General features: G+C 46.2%; 1 protein-coding gene across 1 annotated transcript; it reads left to right on the plus strand.

Annotated features, from left to right (window-relative positions):
* Positions 1-6782: 6782 nt before the first annotated feature.
* Positions 6783-13626, plus strand: cdc42ep3 (CDC42 effector protein (Rho GTPase binding) 3). The gene is made up of 2 exons (XM_084561487.1): positions 6783-7464; positions 11724-13626. The coding sequence occupies exon 2, from the start codon at positions 11951-11953 to the stop codon at positions 13028-13030; it is 1080 nt and encodes a 359-aa protein (XP_084417613.1). The 5' UTR covers positions 6783-7464; positions 11724-11950; the 3' UTR covers positions 13031-13626.
* Positions 13627-22019: the final 8393 nt, after the last annotated feature.

Consider the following 22019-nt stretch of genomic DNA (forward strand, 5'->3'; position numbering starts at 1 on the left):
CTGCTGCTGATATCCTCCTCGCAGCTAATCATGTGAACGCTGGCCTCAGCTTGACTCTAGCTGGTATCCTGCTCTATGATATGGGCAAGGGCAGCCCGCCAGTTCTCATACTTTAAGACACAATAGAGCTTTGGTAGCGGATGGAGCAGGATGTCGGGCTGGTGGATACGGACAACCGCAAGCTGATTGCAAGAGGTCGGCCTGTGGCACAGCTACTGGAATTCCTCTGGGAAGACTCCCTTCTTACCATGTGATGTATCACTTGCTCTCTTTCCCGAGGTTGTGAGCCAGACATCGACGCACTGGCGTGGATGTGGTCAGCTAGTCTAATTGTGGAAGAGATAATTTGTCTCTGCAAGGTTAAGGGGAGGAAAAAAAATCCCCCCTGAGATACTCACTATCATCAGCGTTGAAATAACGTAATGCATTCCAGGAGTGATTTTGCGATGAAGTGTTAAATGAAGTTACAATTGCTCTCGCATTTACCCCAAGACCCTTTTCCTGACTCCGTCGCCCAGAGGGAAAGCCGCAATCCGCCGCGATCAGCTGCGGTCTCTGCCTGGACGTCATGTCAGAGGATACATGAGAGTAATATTAGGACAAAATAGCTTTAGTGCGCGAGCGCTAGCAGGTTTTCCCATTAGGAAAATGAAAGAGTTATGCCCTTTGCTCCAAATTCAGCATGACTGCGGTTGCATTGCATTCTGGTCTATTGAGGCAGTCAGCGAAGTTGACATTGGATTCGTTATGGTAAACTGTATGGTAAATTGCTTGTTAAAACTCAACGTGAAGGAGCAGAATTCTTTAAAGTTGTGTTTCTGTCCACCTGATGGAAACATGTCAGATATTCACTCTCATTTAACCCTATTTTGTTTTCCCTTAACTACCTTCTGCTGTTTTGCTCTCCCATCAGTCACTACCTTTGCTGTCGTTCTGTGTCAGACCAGTCTTGTGTCAGAGTTCATTTGCTGAAAAGAGCATCCAGAAAAACAACAGCAGGGCGGCACAGTGGTGTGGTGGTTAGCTTAGTTTGCATGTCCTCCCTGTGTCTGCGTGGGTTCTCTCCAGGTACTCCAGCTTCCTCCCACCGTCCAAAGAGATGCTCATTAGGTTAATTAGTGATTCTAAATTGGCCGTAGGTGTGAGTGTGAATGGTTGTCTGTCTCTCTGTGTTAGCCCTGTGATAGACTGGAGACCTGTCCAGGGTGTACTCGCCTCTCGCCTGATGACAGCTGGGATAGGCTCCAGCACCACCCGTGACCCTTCACAGGACAAGCGGTTACAGAAGATGAATGAATGAATGAACACAAAAAAGCTTGTGCTCATCATAACGTTGACTTTAGTACCCCTTCTTATCCAGTTCATGTTCCCTGTATTTCCAGTTTGACTTTGTCTTTGGTCATCTCTTTGCATTGTGGTTTGTTTTACTTCCTGTCTTTTCCCTCTCACGTGTCTGGTCTGTTTGCTCCTCCCGTCATTAGTTCCACCTGTGTTGCATTGTTGCCAGATACATAATACTTTAACCCCCCAGGTTGGTTATACTAGAGTAGCCTGTCATAAAAAAAAACAGTCAAAACATGGGAGTCATCCAGCAACAAACTGCAGCAGCCAACCACCACAACTACTCACATGAATCTACTACAAAGACACTGATGACGCATGGTCTACTGACAGGCTACTGGCGCGTCTCTACTCTTTAGAAAGGGGCACAAGCGGTGCACTTTCAGTACTCTCACACAGTCTCGGGAGGAGGTGAAGCACTTTGGTTTGGTTTCAAATCGGCATTAAAAAGCACAACATGATCCCAAACCAGCCCAAAACTTCGTTCACCAACCCGTCTCTATTCTTTTACACGCAAGATAAAATTCAAACCCTTGTGAAACCACCTGATCTTGCAAAACTGTTCTGTTGATTTCAGTATGTCAATCACAGTGTTTCCCTGCTGGTTGTAGTTGTGATTTTAGAGCCGTTGCCAGGTTGTTAGCAATTTTGACTTTCTAGTGTTTTTGGATTATTATTCTGCATCATGTTGCATTAGATTACTATTTTGTTTTTACGTGTCAGTGCTTTATGTCACTGCCTGAAGTAACTGCAAAAATGAGCAACATTTCAGATAAACATATATTCTTATCTAAATAAATCCTCTGTATTTATCCAGTTTTACATTATATTCAGTTTCTTTTATCACCCCTGAAGCATTGTAGGGAGTTTTTTTGTCCAAATTCCAAACCTTGACCTCTGGCTACTCTCGCTCATCTACTCCACCTTTCACCTTGTTTGTTCAGTTGCTAAAATAGGCACAAAAGGCCGAGGTGCTACCTCTGGTGTGTGTGGTCCCGCTGTAATTCAGGATGGTGCGTCGCCCACGCTCACGCAGAAACACATTTTGGGATACGGCCACAGAGCAAGACAGTGTTTAGACTGCCCACAATCCCCTCCTCTCCTCCGCTCGGATGCACATCTCCTGCTCTCAGAACGTTGGCCAATGCCCTCAGCGACGGGTCCCTCCCTGTGTGCTGGCTGCCTGCGGGGCCGAGAGGCGTTGTGAAATACTCGCTGTCGGGGTGAAAATAAATGTGCACGAGGACCTTAAGTGCAAAAACAACGATGGAAAAGAAACAGTTGTAGATGTGGCGTTCAAGGCCTCCAGCTGTTTACGGTGTATGTGAGATGTGTGTGATGAACATGTTGTTCATGTTATTAAAAGCTCTGAGGCCCCCTTCAGAGAGTCATAGAAAGAAATGTTGTTTTAGCTTCATGTATTTATTTTAGTTTATAGCTTTTTATTGTGGCCACAATTTACACCAATCAGGCATAACATTATGACCACCTTCCTAATATTGTGCAGGTCTCCCTTGTGCCTCCAAAACAGTTGTGACTCATCAGAGAATGGACATGGGCCTTCTGAGGGTGTCCTGTGGTGTCTGGCAACAGAATATTGTTAGTGGGGGGCCTTTGAGGTGAGGGGCCTCTGTGGATCGTCCCACAGATACTTGATCAGTTTGGGATGTAGGGAATTTGGAGGCCAGGTTCCCGTGCGTATGTGCCTGTGTTAGGCTGCATCCTGCTGGGGATGGCTACTGCCATCAAGGAGTGTCATTGCTATGGGGTGGGGGTGCCTGGTCTGGTCTAGGTGGGCGCTACACGTCAAAGTAACATCCACATGGATGAATGCCAGGTCTAAAAGTTTCCCAGCAGAACACTGTATTGTCACAAGATGGTCAATGTTATTTACTTCTCCTGTCTGTCTGTGTATGTTTCCATATCTTCCCCATTTTTCTACTTTGGTCATATGATGGATTAAAGTAAGTAAAAACAGAGCACTGTTCCATAACACTATCACCACTTTCAGATAATTGTACTAAAACAAAACAGCAGAAGCAGCAACCATTTCGAAAGACAAGTGCTCTGAGTTACAGTGGTGTTTCTTTACGGCTCGTCTCAGCCACCCAGCCTCCCCCAGACAGCAAGTGATAATGATGTAGCTTACTCCATAATGGGTGTGAACACATGTGTCGTACTAGGTGGAGGAGGAAGGGTGAAGTTGGTTGCATGCGTCAGCTGAGTGAAGTGTTAACAAACTGAATCTGAGGAAGAAACTCACCACACCGAACCTCACGAGCAACAGCAACCTTAGTGAATGTTAAAAGCTGAGTGTGCCCCTTAGAAATCCTGTCTTTCCCGGTTGATTTACTCCAGTGGACAAGCACAGGCTTGTTTACCTGACCTGAGATCAGTACATGGCGTGTCAGTTAGAGAAAAGTGACATCAGTGGAACAGTTCAGACAGGACATCTAAACACTGGAGAGAAACCTCACTCACAGAGAGCCCTCTTGTTGAAGGGACCGAGACACGGGCCACGGCAGACCTACGCAAATTAGTCCTGAACTGGAATCTTTAAAAAAAAATAAATAAAAAGTCTAATTCGTCCCGTAACACAAACCAAAACATAAACCGTGATGGAAAAACAAAAATAAGATGACAAGAATATTCCTGGCAAACGGTGTGTGTATGAAGAAAGAAGACTAGAACTATTACTGAGAATATATAGCGAGGGAAACTATCACGTAAACACACAGGACACACACTTATATATATATATATATATTCAGGAAAAATAATCCAGCATCAAACATGGCAAAATGTATGAAGCTTATCTAAGATGTAACCCATAGGGCATATTAAAAGGAAGATTATTTATGACGTTGTGTTAGTGACTTGCTTACAAGTAACTAAAGGCTTGATGGCTGATATAGAAAGTGAATAAAGCCATAGAGCGTATGGGGGAAAAAAACAGAGACCACTGCTCTATCTATGCATGCTGCTTTGCTCTGCAGCAGATTCTCTGGAAGAGGAGTCTGTGGGAGAGAAATTCTTGTGAAACAGCAATCTGCAACAACTTAAAATTAGTTCCTGACTATTTGCAAGCTGTATAATCTCTTCTGATTCCAATTAGACCACCAAATAGAATGACATTTTTCCACATTTACACATGTACAAGAGTGGAATCAGTGTTTCCGTAAGAAAGCTGGGAATTTGAATAATCTGAAGCATGGTGTTTCATCCGGGAAATGTTTCAGTTTTTCAGTTTGGTGTTGATTATAGCAAAGGTAGAGATATAGTGAAAAAACAGCCAGTTTCCTTTATTTTGAATGCAGCACGTGTTCAGTAGTGTCTGTAAGTCGGAAGGTCAGCACAGCTCATTTAATGTACACTCCAGCTTTGTACAACTCAGAACAGTGCAGCAAAGAAAAGTATAACTTAATGTACAAATTGCTCGTGTAGATATATAGTCCACCTCTTATTGTATAAATGTAATTAAACTATAAAGGGCTCAGCTACAATAATCCACTAGGTCTGGCACAGTAAATAGATTACGTTGTTTTCACAATCTGGCAACCCATATTTCTCCTGAATGGAGAATGAATGGATGGATTTAAGGGATCAATTAGCAGAAACAGATTACACTTTACATACTGTAACTGTGGTTTCATTATTCTGTGTTCACCTGTTACTACCTGTTACACCCACCTAGACCAGACTAGGCACCGCCACCCCATAGCAATGACACTCCTTGATGGCAGCAGCCATCCCCAGCAGGACGCAGCCTGACACAGACACACACACACACAAAAAAAAAGAAAAACAGCACAAGGTGTTGACCTGGCCTCCAAATTCACTAGATCCCAAACTGATCAAGTATCTGTGGGATGATCCACAGAGGCCCCTCCCCTCAATGCATAGGACCCAAAGGCCCTCCACACACACCTCTCTTTTTGCTGAACAGGACACCCTCATAGTCACAACTGCTTTGGAGGCACAAGGGAGACCTACACAGTATTAGGAAGGTGGTCATAATGTTATGCCTGATCGGTGTACCTTCACATGCATTATTTTCATTTATTCTCTCCATTTACCTAGTTCATTTACAGAGTCCTTGTGTTTCTACATGCTGGCTCACTGTTACACCGACATGGTTTACAGGGAGAGTCACCTCAAAAACACTGAAGCCAGTGTTTATCCCGCTATGACAAGCCAAACCATCCGTTAAGATAAGGGCCTATTAGTTATTTGGGACTTTTTGGACATCTTGCCAAAAGACAGGCTTTCCCTTTTCCCATCTATCTACCGCTGAGTGATTTATCCTTCAGGAGGAATTACTTATTTCCCATTTGAGCTGTAGCAGTAATCTGGAGTTTCCAAGGTTTAATGGTCTTCGTAAATGAGAAGACGGGGTTGTGTGTTCTACTTACACATCATGTGCCGGCCACATGGATGCCGCGATGACATCACCCCCGGGGGCTAAGCGACGACACCGCGCTAAAAGGGCTCCATTCACAAACCGCTGTTTAACTGGTGCTAAATAACGCCTGTGTGAGTTAAATAGAGGGTGTCGTTGCGACTGTAAGCTGCTCACAAACAGACACAACCCCGCGCTGAATTCGGTGTGAGACTCTGCAGAGCGTTATGAAAGGCTAGTCATTACTGTGGTACGTCCCTCGTCTCGAAATGTGGCAGTAGGAAGAAAACAGATTAAAGAGAATGAGCTACACAGGCCAGATTTACCAGGATGTGTTGCAGTGTGCTGTTTGCAGACGGATGTGCTGCTTCGTGTGTATACAGCTCTTGAGGACATGCATTCACCTTTTTACAGCAGACACACATTGATCTAGCCCCTCCCCCCCTCCCCCGGCATATAACTTTATCCCGGTGCTCGAGACACACTGTACGAGCTGAGACACACACCTTTCTTTTTGCTGAATTTAGCGCGAACTACTGCGACATCACCTCTGAGCTGCACCGGTTACCAAGGTGATGGGGTTTTTTCCCCCCTGTGCAAGAATAGAACCAAAAAATAAGACGGAAGCACGTGTGCTATGTCCTTGACATTAAGGGCATCAAGTTAGGACCTTTCCCCGCCTCATGTCTATGCATTTATAATCATTCTAGAGAAACACAGGACGTCTGTTTTGCATCTATCTCAGTGCCTGACTGTAAATGTCCCCTGCACATGCTGCAGTGCTGCAGTATTCTGCAGCGATTAGCCCATTCACACGGTGTCGCCTCTGCAAAAACATCTCCTCTGTCCAATTCATGTCGTGCGTGGCTGTTGCAACACTGAGAGACTGTTTGCAGGGGTAGAGTTTGGGAAAGTAATGGGAGGGTATGGGTGTGCATGCGTGATGTGACAGATAAGGACGGAGGCAGCCAGAGTGAGTCCGGTCTAGAGTCTGCTGGCTGCCGGCTGCATTTACAGAATAGGTCTTATCAGATGTGGATAGTCAGACGGGGTGAGGCAGAAGAAGAAGAAGCAGGGAGGAGGGAAAGACGCACCAAGTGTACATGTCACGGAGGACTATTTTGGAGAAGTGAGACAGCCAGACATCCCGCGAGGAATCTGCCTTTCCCCCGCGCAGTGCTAATTTTTGGGGTGCTGCGAGACCGGAGCCTGTGATCACCCAACACCGCAGCACAGCCAAGGCACAGGAAGCGAGGATGATCCTCAAACACCGCAGAGCTGCTTTAAAAAAATCACAGCTCTGGGTAAGAGGGGGAACAGACATGCACAGGTGCTGCTAGAGACAGAGAGAGAGAGAAAAGAGAGAGCAAAAGAGGCAAGGAGAGAGAGACAGAGAGAGAAAGAGAGAGAGGAAGAAGGAAGGGGGGGGTTGAGAGGGGAGGTGTAGGAGGAGACTTGCTTCAGAGGGGAATAGGAGCCGGAGAGCAATTCCAAAACAGCTGTCCGGCAGACGTCCCAGTCGACAGAAGTGCAGCCCGAGGCAGAGACAAGGAGGCAGGGCAGTGTCAACAAGCCACAGGAGCAACACAGCAGCCTCTGATCTCTCTCACACACACACACACACATTCAGACACACACATCAACCTGGAGGCTGCAGCATTCAGGAGAGAACACGCCGATACCTGGGAAGGATCAAGATCCGGCTCATCATCTGAACGTCTGAGGTGAGTGAGAGCAGGGACATGTTTTATTTTAGCCTCTGCGTTGTGAATTAACCGATAGCATAATGATGCTGGAGAATTTCCCCGCAGTCACGAGAGAGAGAGAGTGCGGGGACTTTCGTCAGAGTGAACGCCTGTGTTTAGTAACAGTGAAAGCGTGCGTGGTAAGTTAAACTTGTGCGGGAGTGCTTGTCTGGATCCCATGCATGTAACACAAGAGCTGAACTGTCGAGAGCAACGTGATCTCCTCACCACTGTCAAAAAGGCAGACATTTTTAGTCCGGCTGCAGCCCTCGAGGCACGTTCTTCTGAAATGCAGAGCTGGCTTAGCCTTTATCTCTGGAGGGAAGCAGATTTTTAGGAGCTTTTTTCTTTTTTTTCTTCTTCTTTTATGGTTTTTCGTGGTTCCAGCACGCACTGACATTCTCTCATGTTTCATGCGCTTTGATTCGGTTTCCTGCTCATCACTGCCAAGGATAACTCTGGCAAGTGCTGGCCATGCTTGCGGGTGGCACAAGGGGAGCGAGAAAGAGAGACAGAACAAATACTCCACCCTGCTATTCGCCCTGGTCCCAGCACCGCCAACAGGCCCCTCGAAAGTAAGGCCTTTGCCTGTTTTTTTTTTTTTTTTTTAAAGTAGCAAACAGCTCAGTCTATTCTGTAAGGCTGCCATTACCCACGGTGGTATTTGCTTTTTATAACAGCCCCAAAGTGGGGGTCTTTCTGCTATTTGAAGGCGTGACAGCAGTCAAGGCCACGGTTAGGTGTCAGGGGAGTATTTGGAGGCTTCCATAAAGTTTCTTTGTAGAGACAGTGGGAGGAATTGGACTCCCGCATCCTGATGATGTTACAGTGACCGCAACTACTAGCGCAGAGTGCAGAGCTATTTTTCAACAGCACTGATGTGGAATGTCAGTAATCCCATCACGGGAGGAATATTTCGGGGGATGCACGCTTTCTATTTTAAAGGAAGGGGAAGTCATATGCAGGTCATATTTTAAACAGCTGCTCCCCGTGGCTTTAGAGCAGTGGGGCTCCTAGCGTCATCTAACTGCAGCATTTGTTTAGGCTACGCTGCCTCTTTGAGTACACTGACCCAGTTATAGCGCACGTGACATTTAGGCGTCCAGAAATACCGAGACAAATCACGAGCCATTAGTTTAATTACCAGATACCGAGCCCGTTATTATCTGCCCCCAAACTTTCATCACCTCGCTCCTCCCGCTGCTGCCCCCTCGTTTGCTCCAACTCACCAGGCATGAGCTGATGAGGCGACGCTCCACTTTTAAAGTGGCTGGAGTGGCTCCAGATATCTTCAGGCCCAGACAGATAGCTGTTGCTGACCCAATGACACAGTGGTTTTGTGTCCCGTGGCTCCCATCATGACTGGATGGATGCTCAGGCAAGCGGTTTAGAAAAAAAAAAAAAAAAAAAGGATGGTGCCATCAGATCTGACACTTCCCCAGAGGTGTAAATGAAACCCAGGGCTACATTCTGCAGTGGCGGCGCCGGCGGGCTTCGAGTGCTCCACGCGTGCCGCCTCTTTTTGGAACCGTTCCAAAAGGAGGGCGGCTTTGGTTTTGAGATGCACAAGGAAGCACCTGTTCAATAACAGCCTGCAAAGACAGGAATGGATTCACTGGGTCAGCAGGCTATAAGGGTCTATCCAGGGATTTCCTGGGCTCTGATAATTGAATAATTAACTCCTGGGCCAGCAAAAGCTTAACTAACATTGCTGTGACTCTAGAGATTGCCAGGGAACACTCAAATCAATACGAATTTACTCAATATTTCATTAAAATAAACCTCATATAGGGTATGCGGTGCATGCACAAGGCAGCTAAGACTTCTAAGGCCGACATGACGATGTTTTCCCCCCATACTTTACTTGCAGCCTCTGGAATTCCATTCATGTTTGCCATATAAGCCAAACTGAGCCACCAGCAGGACGGCTGACACCAAGGTCAGATCTTCAGGCTTTCACCGTACCAGCTGACTTCTCGTGAGCCACAAATGTTGACCTTGGGCGGGATGCACAGCAGATGTCTCCTCGTGGGAGACATCTCAAGAGCCGGGCTGCTCCTGCTGCGCTGCCAGAAAGTTTCATGTCCATACTATTGATTCCAAGCAGCATTATCATCCATTGTAATGCATGGGCTGCGTGTTTTTTTTTCACGCCACTGGAGAGTAGCGGGTCAGCGCGGAGCAGACGGTCGTTATAATTTCATCAGAGCTGATGACCGGCGATCGATAATATGTTTGAGAGGAAGCGTTCCAGCCGGCGAAGTTAATACAGATACGCTGCAAGGTCCGAGCCCACAGGAAGCAGCTCTTGGCTTGCTGGTGCATTTGTTTCACTTCCCATCCAAGAACAAATTCCCACTGCAGTGAGCATCAGCTGTCAAGGTCAGGCAGGACCGGGGAGTGCCGGGGAAAGGGAGAGATGCTTAGAAAAGAAAAGATTAAAAAAAACACGAGGTATGGGAAGAAATGTAAGAAAACACAATAGGAGCTCGGGCTTAACAAGTGACAGATTTTTGCCGTGTCCCCTCCACCGCCGCCCTCCCTGCATCAAACACTGCAGCACTCCTCTCTGCCCTCCCCCTTTTCTTTCTCTCCCTCGCTATTAGCAAACAAACGCGCTCTCCTTCGCACACATGGCGTGCATTCAGAGCCGCTATCTCAGGCACCTCGCGCAAACACTCACACTCGCACCAGCACTCGAATAGACGAGGGCTTTTGGAGAGCGGCTCTGCCATTCAGCGCACTCTCACACATGTTCTGCATCCTTCCGTGTTTGTCATAGCTATATATAGCCCCAATCCCCCCCCCCCCACATAGCGCTTGCAGGTTTAATTGTACAGGCATCCGATAAAGTTAGAAGATTCCAGCTTGCGCTCCACATTCTTTGAGGGGTTTTCATGAGGCAGATGTTGATGCTACAGCGAGTCATCCAGCAGGTTAGAGACACGAGAAACCTCACTGGAAATGGATGCTTTCCAGTCGACCGTTTTGGATTCAAGCACGCAGCAAGTGTCTGTCTCTGGCTCCGCACTAATGTGACTGCTGAATAAACATAGCCTACTTAAAGTGCCTCTGATAAGGCTGATGCGGTGTGTCTGTATGGGTCTGCTGTAGCAGGAATGTGGATGTTTTCTCAGTGAAACCTTTTTTTTTTTCTTTTTTTTTCTTCTCCGGGTGGACTTGACCGCCCAGGCACTTTTGTGCAACGGTGCACTCTGTCAGACGGTCACTGCTGACAGACCTCTCATAAGTAAATATGTCTATAAAAGGGCAAGCTCTCTTTTCACTGGTGCTCTCTCCCACCCTGCACACACACACACACAGACACACAGACACACACTATCTACTCCCTTGCTCCACGGAGGGATTTTCCCTTTGTCCTCGGTTGCAGTGTCATTTCAAACGGTCAAACCGATCCTCTCTGCTGTTTTTTACCGAGTTCATCCTGCACCAAGCTGCAAGTGCTGAGACGTTCTGGCTTGGGTTAGTAATGGAAAAGCTCTTAGAAGGCAGCGTGCAATCAGGCACCTTTTTATCAGACCCCAAACCCCTTTATAATGTTTACCCATCCTGATGTATTGTGCAACCTAGCTGGTATTTCACTGTTTATTAAAGTTGGAGCTCAACCTCTATCCATCAAATCCAAATCAATTCCCAATCTGCACCACCTCCTTTCTTAAGATCTTCTTGCTCGGTAATCCCTCACTCTATCTCTCTCACACAACCCCCCCCCCCCCCCCCCTCCCTAAACCCCTTAAACCCCTTTCCTCCCCTCTTTCTCCCCTCTGGCCCATCTCCTTCTATCTCCGTGCGTGTCTGAGCAGTAGCTCGTTCCTAAAACACGCTGCCCCGCTCTGATCCGCCTAAAGTCCCCCTTCGCTTCTCCGCTCCCAATCTGCAGTCCAGCTGTTCCACATTAGCACATCCACCGAGTTGCGGAGGCCAAAGGAGGTGCATGTGTGGAAATGTGAATAGAGCAGCTTTAGACCCAGGCCTCATCCTCTGCTGCTCTCGCCTCTAAGCTCGCCAGAGGCAGGATGATGATGATGAGGATGTTTTTTTTCTTTTTCTTGCAGGAGTTTGTTTCCTAAACTTGTGTATGATGCCAGATTTCTTTTTCAGGATGGAACGACTGGAGTTCTGTATCAGTAGCAGTTCTCGTTACAAAATCTGTGATCTGCTGAGTTCATGTTCTAAAAAAAAATGCTGATATATTCTGCATTTGTCTCTGATTACAGGAAGGTGCTCGCTTGACCTTTACAGCGCTCGACATCGCCAGCCCTGCTTGGAAAGCCGTTTCCTGATCGATGCCGCAATTATTTTTGGACTCCGGTACGGGCGTTGTGTATCTGAGAATGTAACTCGAGCTTCTCCCCTGGCAACTGCGACATCCCGATCTTATTGAGCATTTCCGACTCTTCTGTCCTGAACATCTGAGAGATCTCCTCTGCAGAAGGAAGCAGCCATGCCAGCGAAAGCGCCCATATACCTGAAACCCACCAACAGTAAGAAGGGTAAAAAATGCCGCCTGAGGGATATTTTGTCCCCGGACATGATCAGTCCACCGCTGGGGGACTTTCGCCACACTATCCACATCGGCAGGGGCGGGGAGAGAGACGCCTTTGGAGACATGTCCTTCCTCCAGGGGAATTATGAGCTGCTGCCGGGAAAGGGAGACGTCCATCCTCAGTACGGCGTCCAAAGTGAGTTTCTGCGGGCGAACAGCACAGGTGATGCGTCCTTTTCAGAGACTCCTTCTCCCGTACTCAAGAACGCAATCTCCCTTCCGACTATTGGCGGCTGCCAGGCCCTCACCCTTCCACTCATCGCCTCCACAGTCTTCTCCATGCCACCAGAGCCTTTGGAGGACATCATGGGGCCCTTATCCGCCATGAAACCCGACAGGGCTGAGGAGGTAGAGATCCTGCAGATGGATGCTCTGTTGCGCTCCATGGACGTCTTCATCAGCGAGCCCTCGTCTCCCTCCACGAGTATCCAGTCAAAGCCCGATGTCCTCTTGGATCTGCTGGAAAACACAGATAAGCCCACCTCGAAGGCGGTTGCCAAAGCTAATAAAATAAACAAGAGTGAAAGCAGATTTGACAAGCCATCATCCTATTACATCAACGGTCATAGCAACGGCCTCTTCAAGGCTAACGGGAGCCTGAACAGCGACACGAGCGGCGACAGCTTCGACAGCTTCGGCGGTAAAGGGGACTTCCAGAGCAAGATCTGCAACGGCAGCGGGAGTCTCAACGGCAACGGCAACTGCAACGGTTACGGACACTTTAACAATGACATTACCCAGAGCTTTAAGCAGGAGTTCTCCAAGTGCAGCGGGGAGTGGGTGGACAGGGACAGCGGGGTGGAAGAGGGCCGCATCTGTGATTACGAGTTCGAGTTTTCCAAAGAGAAGAGCACGTCGCAGGACTCCCTCGCCCAGATCACGGGGTCGTTCCTCTCCCTCGAACTCGATCTGGGCCCATCCATCCTGGACGATGTGCTCAACATAATGGATAAACCCGCAGCGAAGAGCAGGCCTTGAGCTGTGCTGAGGGCCCCCCGAAAAGGAGAAAGGGAATTATTAGAATATAGCCATGTGAGAAGAGAAAGAGAAAGAGAGAGCAAGAGAAAGAGACTCGGAGAGCAATCAAAATGGTGTCTGGATATATCATTGAGATGAAAATCAGCTACAATAGACAAAGCTGCTTATGTTTTTATTGTCAAAACATATAACTATTTTAGCTTCTATGGAGTGTTGGTTCTTCCTCTTTGTTTAGTTTGCCATGCCCGCTGCATGTCTAAGATGCATGTGCTTTTGAGTTACAGCTAAAACGCAGCCGTCGTGCCTTTGATTTTAAATTACTGTAAAAATGCTACATAATAGACTGGTGTGCTTATGTTGACTCCCACGCTTTAAACGTCACAACTTTGAAGTACTTTCCTCTTTTTTTTTTTAATTATTATTATTATTATTTTTTTTTTTTACACACAGTCTTGAATCTCAGATCCTATAAGCATTATAGCGTTTTGTGACTTTAAGTGTGTTTAACAAAGCACTATTGTGTTTGTCACATATTTCCGTTTGCCACAACTATTTCAAACAACAGGACACTATGCATATTTGTGTTTTTTAAAACTGTAACACAAATAAATTCTTTCTTTTTTCCTATTCTGGCTTTTTTATTTTTGTCTCTCTCTCTAAAATCTCTAAAAACTCTAAACACAAGAGAAGAAAGAGCTACCGTACGACAGAAGTAAGTGCTGAATGGATTTATTCTCTCGCCTCTGGCATTCCTTACATTCTGCCTCCCTACCCTTCAGTGGGAGCACCGGTGGGCCTTCATGTGCCCCGGCCAGGCGCCTGCTCCATTTGTTTGCGTGTGGACGGGACAGGCAGAGGAGGGGGGTCTTTGAGATTCCTTGCATTCCAGCCACAGAGCACAAGTGTCCAGGACCAGACATAAATCAGCTGTTTCAAGCGAGGAGGGAGGGCTTCCGTGTGGAGCCCCGCTATCCATCAGCCAGAGTGTATAGAGGGATGAGGCTATAAAACACACGCTCACGACCCGCGGGCAAACTTTGTTCGGTGCTGAGCGATAGATGAGTCCTGTCCCTCTGTCTCGTTACTATAAAGATATGTTGACCCAGCAGTGCTGAAGCAACAGTCTGAAAGAGCAGGGCAGCAGTGATTACCCATACATGCAGCCCCTTGAACTCAATCACCCGCAAGCAGTGGCCTCCACAGCCTGATCCTCTGTCCCTATGGGGCCTTCAGTGTATACACGAAGAGTAAGTCATAACAAGATCCAAATGAGGTCTAGGGCAGGATTCCCCCAACAACCACGCGTCATCCTTAGAGAAAACAAGATAATCTAGATTGTGGCCGTGTTAGCGAGCTAATTCTATACGCAAATAATTATCTAGATCCGACTCCTCTTCTGTCGTTGCGCTGGCCAGTGCGGCGAACCTCTCCGAATCCCTCAAAGGCCTCAGAATGTCCGTAAACAACATCTGAAGCCGCTGTGAAACCAGATGTTAGAGGAGACATGAACATTTCCCCACGCAAGAAAATCCATGTAATGACAGATACCCCGGGCCACTGGAAAACCCCAGCGCCGGTGCCGAAGGTTTTGCATACGCTGGCCTGAAGCGTACAACCTTTGAACATGAGTAATGAAAGCGTTTGCCGTCAGAGAAAATGACTATTGTTACACCTGCAATGGTACATCACCGACTTGATGACAGCCTTAATTTTTTGACAAACTCCCTTTGGTTTACAAGTAGACCGCAGCAGTGTGGTGTTTTGTGTAACGTATTAGAAGTATTTCAATTGAGATGCATGAGCTCCAAGACACAAAATGCCAGGAAATACCAGTGTTTTATGCAATCCAATACAAATACCAGACATATGTTCAAGACTTATGAGTTCTGGAAACAGAATGGAGAAAGCTTCTTTGGTTTGTACAATAAACTGGAGCTTTTAAAGAGGCAAAGTTGTAGAGGCTTGTCACGGTAACAAGAGAACAGATAACAAACCGCTGCATCTGCGTTTGAATTGCACAACAGGATCAGCGTGCTGGAATTCCTTGTCTTGTTTCTGGTTTTAGTGTTCTCTGAGAGCCCAGAGGGCAGACAAGAAAATACCAGACGTGGAGGGTAGAAATAGTCCTGGTGGACTGTTTCTCATTACCGCAAGGCCAAGGTGGAAGATTGACCTGAAGAAACCTTGACTCCGAGTGCCTCTGATATTCCAGGATAACACCACAGAGATGCCATGCAGCAGCAGCACCATCAGGCAGCTCATTGTGAGACACCCACAGCCTAGAACAATGTTCCACTTGTCTTTGCGAGCACGTCGCGGCTAAGTTTAGCTCATCTTTGTGTTTTTCAGCCGGCTTCACCTCTCTTGACATAAACCTTGCACCAGTATTGCTTTGCATGTTTTCCAGCCGAACTGGTGTTGCCGAGAACAGGGGAGTGACTTCCAAACCGGTGATGTTTGCTGAGACAGGGAGGTGACACGGGTGTTGCCACTACCTGCTGCCTTGTAATTTCCAAACCACTCGCCGTCTTGAGAAGAAGACTAACTGCAAATTCTGCCTCTTTGACGTTGTGGTTCAGTAGGACGGTAAACAACATCCTGCTGAAGTGAGCGTACACAACTTATGATGCAGGTCAGCATGTTCTAGTTGAGCCTGACCATGTACTTTTAAATCGTCTTGCATTTCATCTAAAATGCCAAAAAGCCAGTTTCCACCAAAAAAAATTCTGCCCTCACGTTACAAGGTAAATCGCTCAGGAACATTTCAGCGTTCCTCTACGGCACACGATCCGAGGATCCAGCGCCTCAGTTTCCCGGGCTAAGGTGAAACTGTCAGTTTACAGATGAATAAGCTTTGGCTCAGAGGCCAGCAGTGCCAAAGAAAGCACAGCTCAGACCCAGCAAAAATTTTCCACCCTACCTCCACGACAGAGCTGCATAATGCACACACTGTCTTTCACATAGAGGTGTTGGTGAAGGAGCCCCTCATAGCCGGATGAGAGGGTAAACTTTAATAAGATGTTTCCCCGCCGACTGGCCCAAGATGGAGAAAGCGGTGACGCGAGGAGCGGGATAAAGCTCCTCTTGTCTTCACCTGCTGTAAACGTCCTTCGGCACAGAATGAGCCCAAACACAGATACGCTTCCTTTCATCCTGGCAACGGCCTGAGTGGGAGAAAACGTCTGAGATATGAGTTTCTCTCAGAACTATTATTGTTAAATATTTATTTTGCTTGCTGGAAAGATATCATTCGGCATGTGTCCCAAAATTAAATGCCATGACCATGATAATCGGAGCCTCGGTAGTGGGGGTTTCTTGGGAACATTTACTTTGGGATGATGATCATGGAGCTTGGACTCAAGTGTTCTGCAGATCTGCTGATTTAGCAGCGCACACAGCCTCAGCTCCCTTTCAAAAGACAACAACTGGAGAGAAGCAGAGAGAGCTTACTCTCGGGGGCGGGCAAAAATGAGCCCGAGCGGGGCCTTGATGCAGTGCAGATACGAGCAGAGCTCACATGCAGTTCGGTCTGGCAGGCGGCGGATGCCTCAGGTTCGCTGCAGTGTTGACCGTTGTTTGGATGACAGTAACCATAGCGAGGTAGAGTTTGTATCTCCGGCACGTGAAGTCTGAGCTGAAAGGAGGGCAGAGAGAGAGTTAAACAGAGCGGTGTCACCAGATCCCCGCTGACGAAACCCAGGCGCGACTAATCACGGTGCCACACTGAGTGGAGCAAAACAGGGCCTACTGTATCTTCGTCATACCCTTCATTTATCTGCATCGTTTTATGCACCTGGTGTTGTGTTTAGAACAGATCCCTTCACGAGTACCAGAACTAAAACTAGGCCAGAGCTCGTTGGGTTGTTTCACTGTGGCTGGTCCCAGGCCTGTGTGTCAAAATGTCCCAATACCCAAGTGAATCCAAATAGAGCAGGAGGTGCATGTTCTCATAATAGCTGTAAGTGGAGAATCTTCATAAAAGCTAGTCTAGGAGGTGGAAATGGGACACGACATGTCGATATACGTTTGTCTTATTTTAGTTTCTATGACTTCACGTACTGTACGCCCTTAGAGTATTATTAGGTCTTCCCTGCAGCTCGTTTCCACAGAAGGCTTGTCAGTTAATTAAATTAACTGCTACTGCATCATGCTTTCTGCTCAGGTCTGTTAGTAGCTCAGATCCCCGTCAGATGTGGGCTCTCTTTTTGAAAACTAATATACACATCTGGTTATGGTGGGTTCCTACTGGTCTGTTGTGGATCATGTCCAATATTCTTAACTCACAAAGACGTCTAGGACAAGCCATAGCCTCGCCCTATTAGTCTTAAGGTGATAAAAACAAAGCTGCTATTCAAGGAAATACTATTTGAAAGAAGAAGTAACTCAATCTTATCAAATTTTGAATTAATAATTAATTATTGCACTCATAGGTTAGCTAATTTCTTAGCAAACCCCCAAAAAGCAATGCTTTTTTGAATTTAATTTTTTATTTTTTAGACTTTCCTACTTTTTCTTTCCTACAATATCTTACAAATATATGTGTTTGACAAAGTAAAAGCATGTATTTATCAATTCAAAACAAGGTATTTTATTTATTCATATATTCTGCAGGAATAATAAGAAAAAAATTAAATGTCTACATTTACAATAAACTGTAGGCTTTTTCTAGCTCATACACCGCTGATTTTGTGTTAAAGCGTTTATCTTCAGGTGCAGCCCGCAGGTCCAGCCTCTAGCCGTCGACATTAACGGCCTTTGTGTCAGCTTAATGAGATACCATGCAAGGGTGCCCAGAGACATTGGACTTAGCATAATGTCTGCGCTTGCCATTTTAGTTTGGCTTAATTTACGACGACACCCACTCGGCAAACAATCCATGAATTATTCACATTTTGTCATATTTATTCCGAGGAAGACAGAGAGAGCGACTGAGAAACCAGACCGGCTATCTGTGCCCCGTTTATCTGAGCTCTCCTTCTATGGCAGCATGTGAAAATTAAACCAAAGGCGCGGATCATGTGAGTCTCTCTTGGCTCGACCGTGCCTATATTTTGTCTCTGTTAAAATGGCATGTCACCAAGTGAGGGTAGCAACCGAGCATCGGGGTGCTCTCCTTTGAACGGAGGTCTATATCCATCCATAGGTATTTATATATCCGGTCTTTGATGCATTTCCTTCAGGCGGCCCTCTAAGAATTCCTTCAACGCCATGCAGAGAGAAGGCTGTGGGAGGGGGAGGCCGGGGGGTATGTACCCATATAGACGTTGGGTGACATCACTTGCCATGTTTTCCTCGAGTAGGTCAGCAGCATCTCTGTCACCCTAATGAGATGACTGTACTCCGTCACCTTCTGGGATCTAATAATCAGGCCAGGTCATTGAGTTAATCTGGGAGTGGTGTTTACCAAGGGATGCATGACGCTCTAAGAATAGTTTTGAGAGTGTTTGTGAGATTTCAGTGGCTTGTTTTCAGTCGCTGTTGGCATGGGAGACCAAAGAACACAGATTCAACTGAACTGATCTGCCTGCGTTATGTTAGGACGCGAGTTGTAAGTGACAATTTTTAAAGAATAGGGATGTGGTGTAACATTTTTCTGCTTGTCCACCACTTCTGTGAAACATCTCGGGCTATAGCGCAACTTCTACCGCACCTGACAACCTCGCTGCGATGGCAGGACACGGTACACAATGCCTCCTACAGCAACAACAAATTGTCAGCTGGTTAAACAAACAAGATACGGCGTGTTTGTAGATAGACAAGAGATACCGGCTTGTTGTTTGTGCAGGAACATGCAACTCCCCAGCTGCGGCTATAAGCTCAGTTTAGCACAAAGATTCGCAGTCTCTGTCCAAATATAACAAAATCTGTCTAACTGCACCGTGCTAACAGGGAGCTGCTGCTAGGCAGAGTTTTGCCCCTGTGCAGAACTTGAATCATCGTCCGACCAGGGCAGTCTGATTAAAATGCGTCTCCGCATGCGTCCCCAGCCAGCACTTGCAGTCTGATCTCAGTTTTGTGCTCTGAATGCAAATAAACCCCAACATCATTTTGGGGTGAGGTAGAATATTGTAACAGCAGCTGTCTCTGATGGATCGCTAGCTACCGTTGTTTCAGAACCACAAACAGCGCTGCTTTTTGCACGCACACACGTTAAACTGTTATTTATCCATATCCGACCTGACGTCAGTTATAACTGCACAAAACTCAAATTATTATTAGATTATAGTGCACGTGGAAGCTTCCTGGGTTAAAGTTATAAAAGGCACGGGTGATTAAGGAAATACATTTAACTCCACGAGACTCCTTATACATGAACATGATCGTATCAATAATTAATCAGATGCCGATATGTTATTTAATGACACAATCACACTCAATGTACTCATGTTAACTACTTTTACTTGTTAATTTATTATTTCATTAAATAAACAACTACAAGGGCAGAATATTTTATGTACTTTGCTGTGGTTTGTTGGGGGAGCAGCACCAGCAAGAAGGACGTAAGTAGGATCGACAAATTGATCAGAAAGCCTGGAAATGTTATTGGCAGTGAGTTGGAGACGTTTGTCTCAGTGAGAGACAGGAGGACACCGGACATGATGCTCTCCATCATGGACAACCCATCTCATCCAGACAATGGAGGGACAGCAGAGCTCATTCTCCAACAGACTGATCCAGCTCCACTCCCACAGTGAACGCTACAGGACGTCATTCATACCATTCTCAGTCCAGCTGTACAACAACTCACCTTTCTGTAACACATAACTGCATGTTATTAATGTTAATGCACATTATTGGACCTTACTATCTTTTACTTGTGGTTCTTAAGAGTGTTTTTTTGTTTGCAACTAAGCTACTGTGACAAATCAATTTCCCTTGTGGATCAATAAAGTTTATCTAAGTCTATTTTAATTATTACTAATGAACTGACACCATGTTCTGTGCTTTTTCCTGTAGGCGATCATTTGTAATATATAAGTTGTGTGATTTTGCTGAGGCAAGAGCACCCCTGTTGAGTACTTTAATGTGACTCAGGATGCATTGTGTGTTCACACTACCAGAGAAATGCAGACAAATTCAACCTAAACCACCTCCAAAATGCGGTCAGAGATCGGATCTCTCAAATGCATCCTGGGTGTGTTCACATCTGTACTTAACACCACTTGAAATCTGATTCACAAGGACGGATGTTAATGCAAGGTCTTAACGGGGCATTTTAAACATTTGGCTAGCTGCATCCCGATGTTTCCACTCATTATGCAAAGCTAAGCTAAGCTAACTAGAATCTGGTTGTTTCTTCCCAGCTGGCCTACAGAACTGTGAGTGGTATCGATTTTCTGATCTAACGTTAAAAAATAAAAAGATGATGTATTTTCTAAAGCGCTGAACTGTTGCTTTAAATGTGACATCCTTCAGCTCCACTGACAATGAGCAGGGAGCTTATTGTGTTGATTCATGGTTTGCTACAGCCTGATTTTAACCCTCAGGTGACTGCTGTAAATTCAAACCTACCACAGTGCCAGAAAAGTACCTTGGCTCTAGAAAGTTCTTCCCCTGTTTATTGTCTCTTGATATCTTGCTGAATTCCTGAATGCCTCAGTTCCACAAGAGAAATGAATCATTTCTGAACTGTCTATGACCGTTAGGTCGTTTGTTATGGTACATTGTGGACCTTTTTTGGAATGGATGTTGGTCTTTTCCTCGTATTTTATTTCACCAAGTGTATTTAGCATATAACTTGAGTGGAATTACACAGTTATAGAAAGAGGAGTGCATGAAACCACCAAGCGTTCATGTTCAGGTCAGAGGAACATTCCTGTCGGTATGGCCTACAGCCTTCGGGATTCTGCCTTTTAAGGTAAGACCCCACTCTGTTTCTCCTTATCCCCCAAGCAAGCTTGATCCCTCTGGGGCACCCAGTGAGCCCCGGAGAGGTTTTGTAAGTTGTCACCAGCCAGTCATGCGATCACATCTGCAAGAAATTTCCGAAGGCAGGTTCCTTTCTTACGACCCTTAAAAGCAACAGCAGCTGGCGTCCATTCATTTTATGCTTTGTTTGGAGGAGCTTTAACACTTTCGGGGTTTGCACAGTTGAATTACGGCCGGGGCAGTAAAGTGGAACATGCGCATCATCGCAGCGTGCAGAGGAGTGATCTTCAAGCTTCCGATTTTAGGAGAAAAAAAAAGAGGAAGAGTAGTGATGAGTGTTGATGATATTCGCACAGCGCCGCGACCTCTGTCCTTCTCTTAAGAGCTGCATTGTGCTTACACCTGAAAACACACAGTGCCGTGTCTGTGAAATTCATCTCATTTCCATTTGACACCGTGGGGAGTAAAGCAATATAACAGCTTATACTCCAGCCCCCTCCACTGCATTGTCAATCATCTGTGAGGACTGGCTCTCTTCATAACCCACTCCCCTGTTTAACATTTAAAATGTCTTGGAGTTGGAGTTCTAGTACGCACGGGTCAACGTTTAACGACTACCAGGAGTTTTACAGTTGAACAACACAATAGGAGTCAGTGTCTGGATGTGAATATCTAAGATGATGACTCTATAACTCAAAGCTGAATGTCATATTTTCCTCAAATATTTGCTTATAAAGTATACATTTAAATCTCTTCCCCGTACATCTGTGATTTAAGTCAGTGCCTCGGTGAGCTGAAGAAAAACAGTAAATCTAGTGAGCCCTCTATAGGCAGCTTGAGCCTTGACAGTGAATTTAAAAGCATGTAAGAATATCGCTTTATAACGTCCACGTTCCCACTTACCTCAGCTTTCCTTGCTCCGACTACGCTGCTGGTCGACGGCCTCATTAATCCTGCACATCAGCTCTTACATAACTGACCTTTCCCAGGGATCACAGGTCACAGGGTCATCTTCTTGCGAAAGGGATAAATACCAGCAACGAAGTCTCCCAGAGGCAAAGGTTGTTGTTTTTTTCTTCCTCCTGTTTGTGGGTTTGAGGAACACTGTGTTTTGTAAGGA

The sequence above is a fragment of the Chelon labrosus genome (assembly GCF_963514085.1).
Source record: "Chelon labrosus genome assembly, chromosome: 15".
NCBI classification, from domain to species: Eukaryota; Metazoa; Chordata; class Actinopteri; order Mugiliformes; family Mugilidae; genus Chelon; species Chelon labrosus.

Excerpts from the sequence above, each read along its gene's own strand:
- cdc42ep3 (XM_084561487.1), top strand. The coding sequence starts at position 11,951 with ATGCCAGCGAAAGCGCCCATATACCTGAAACCCACCAACAGTAAGAAG.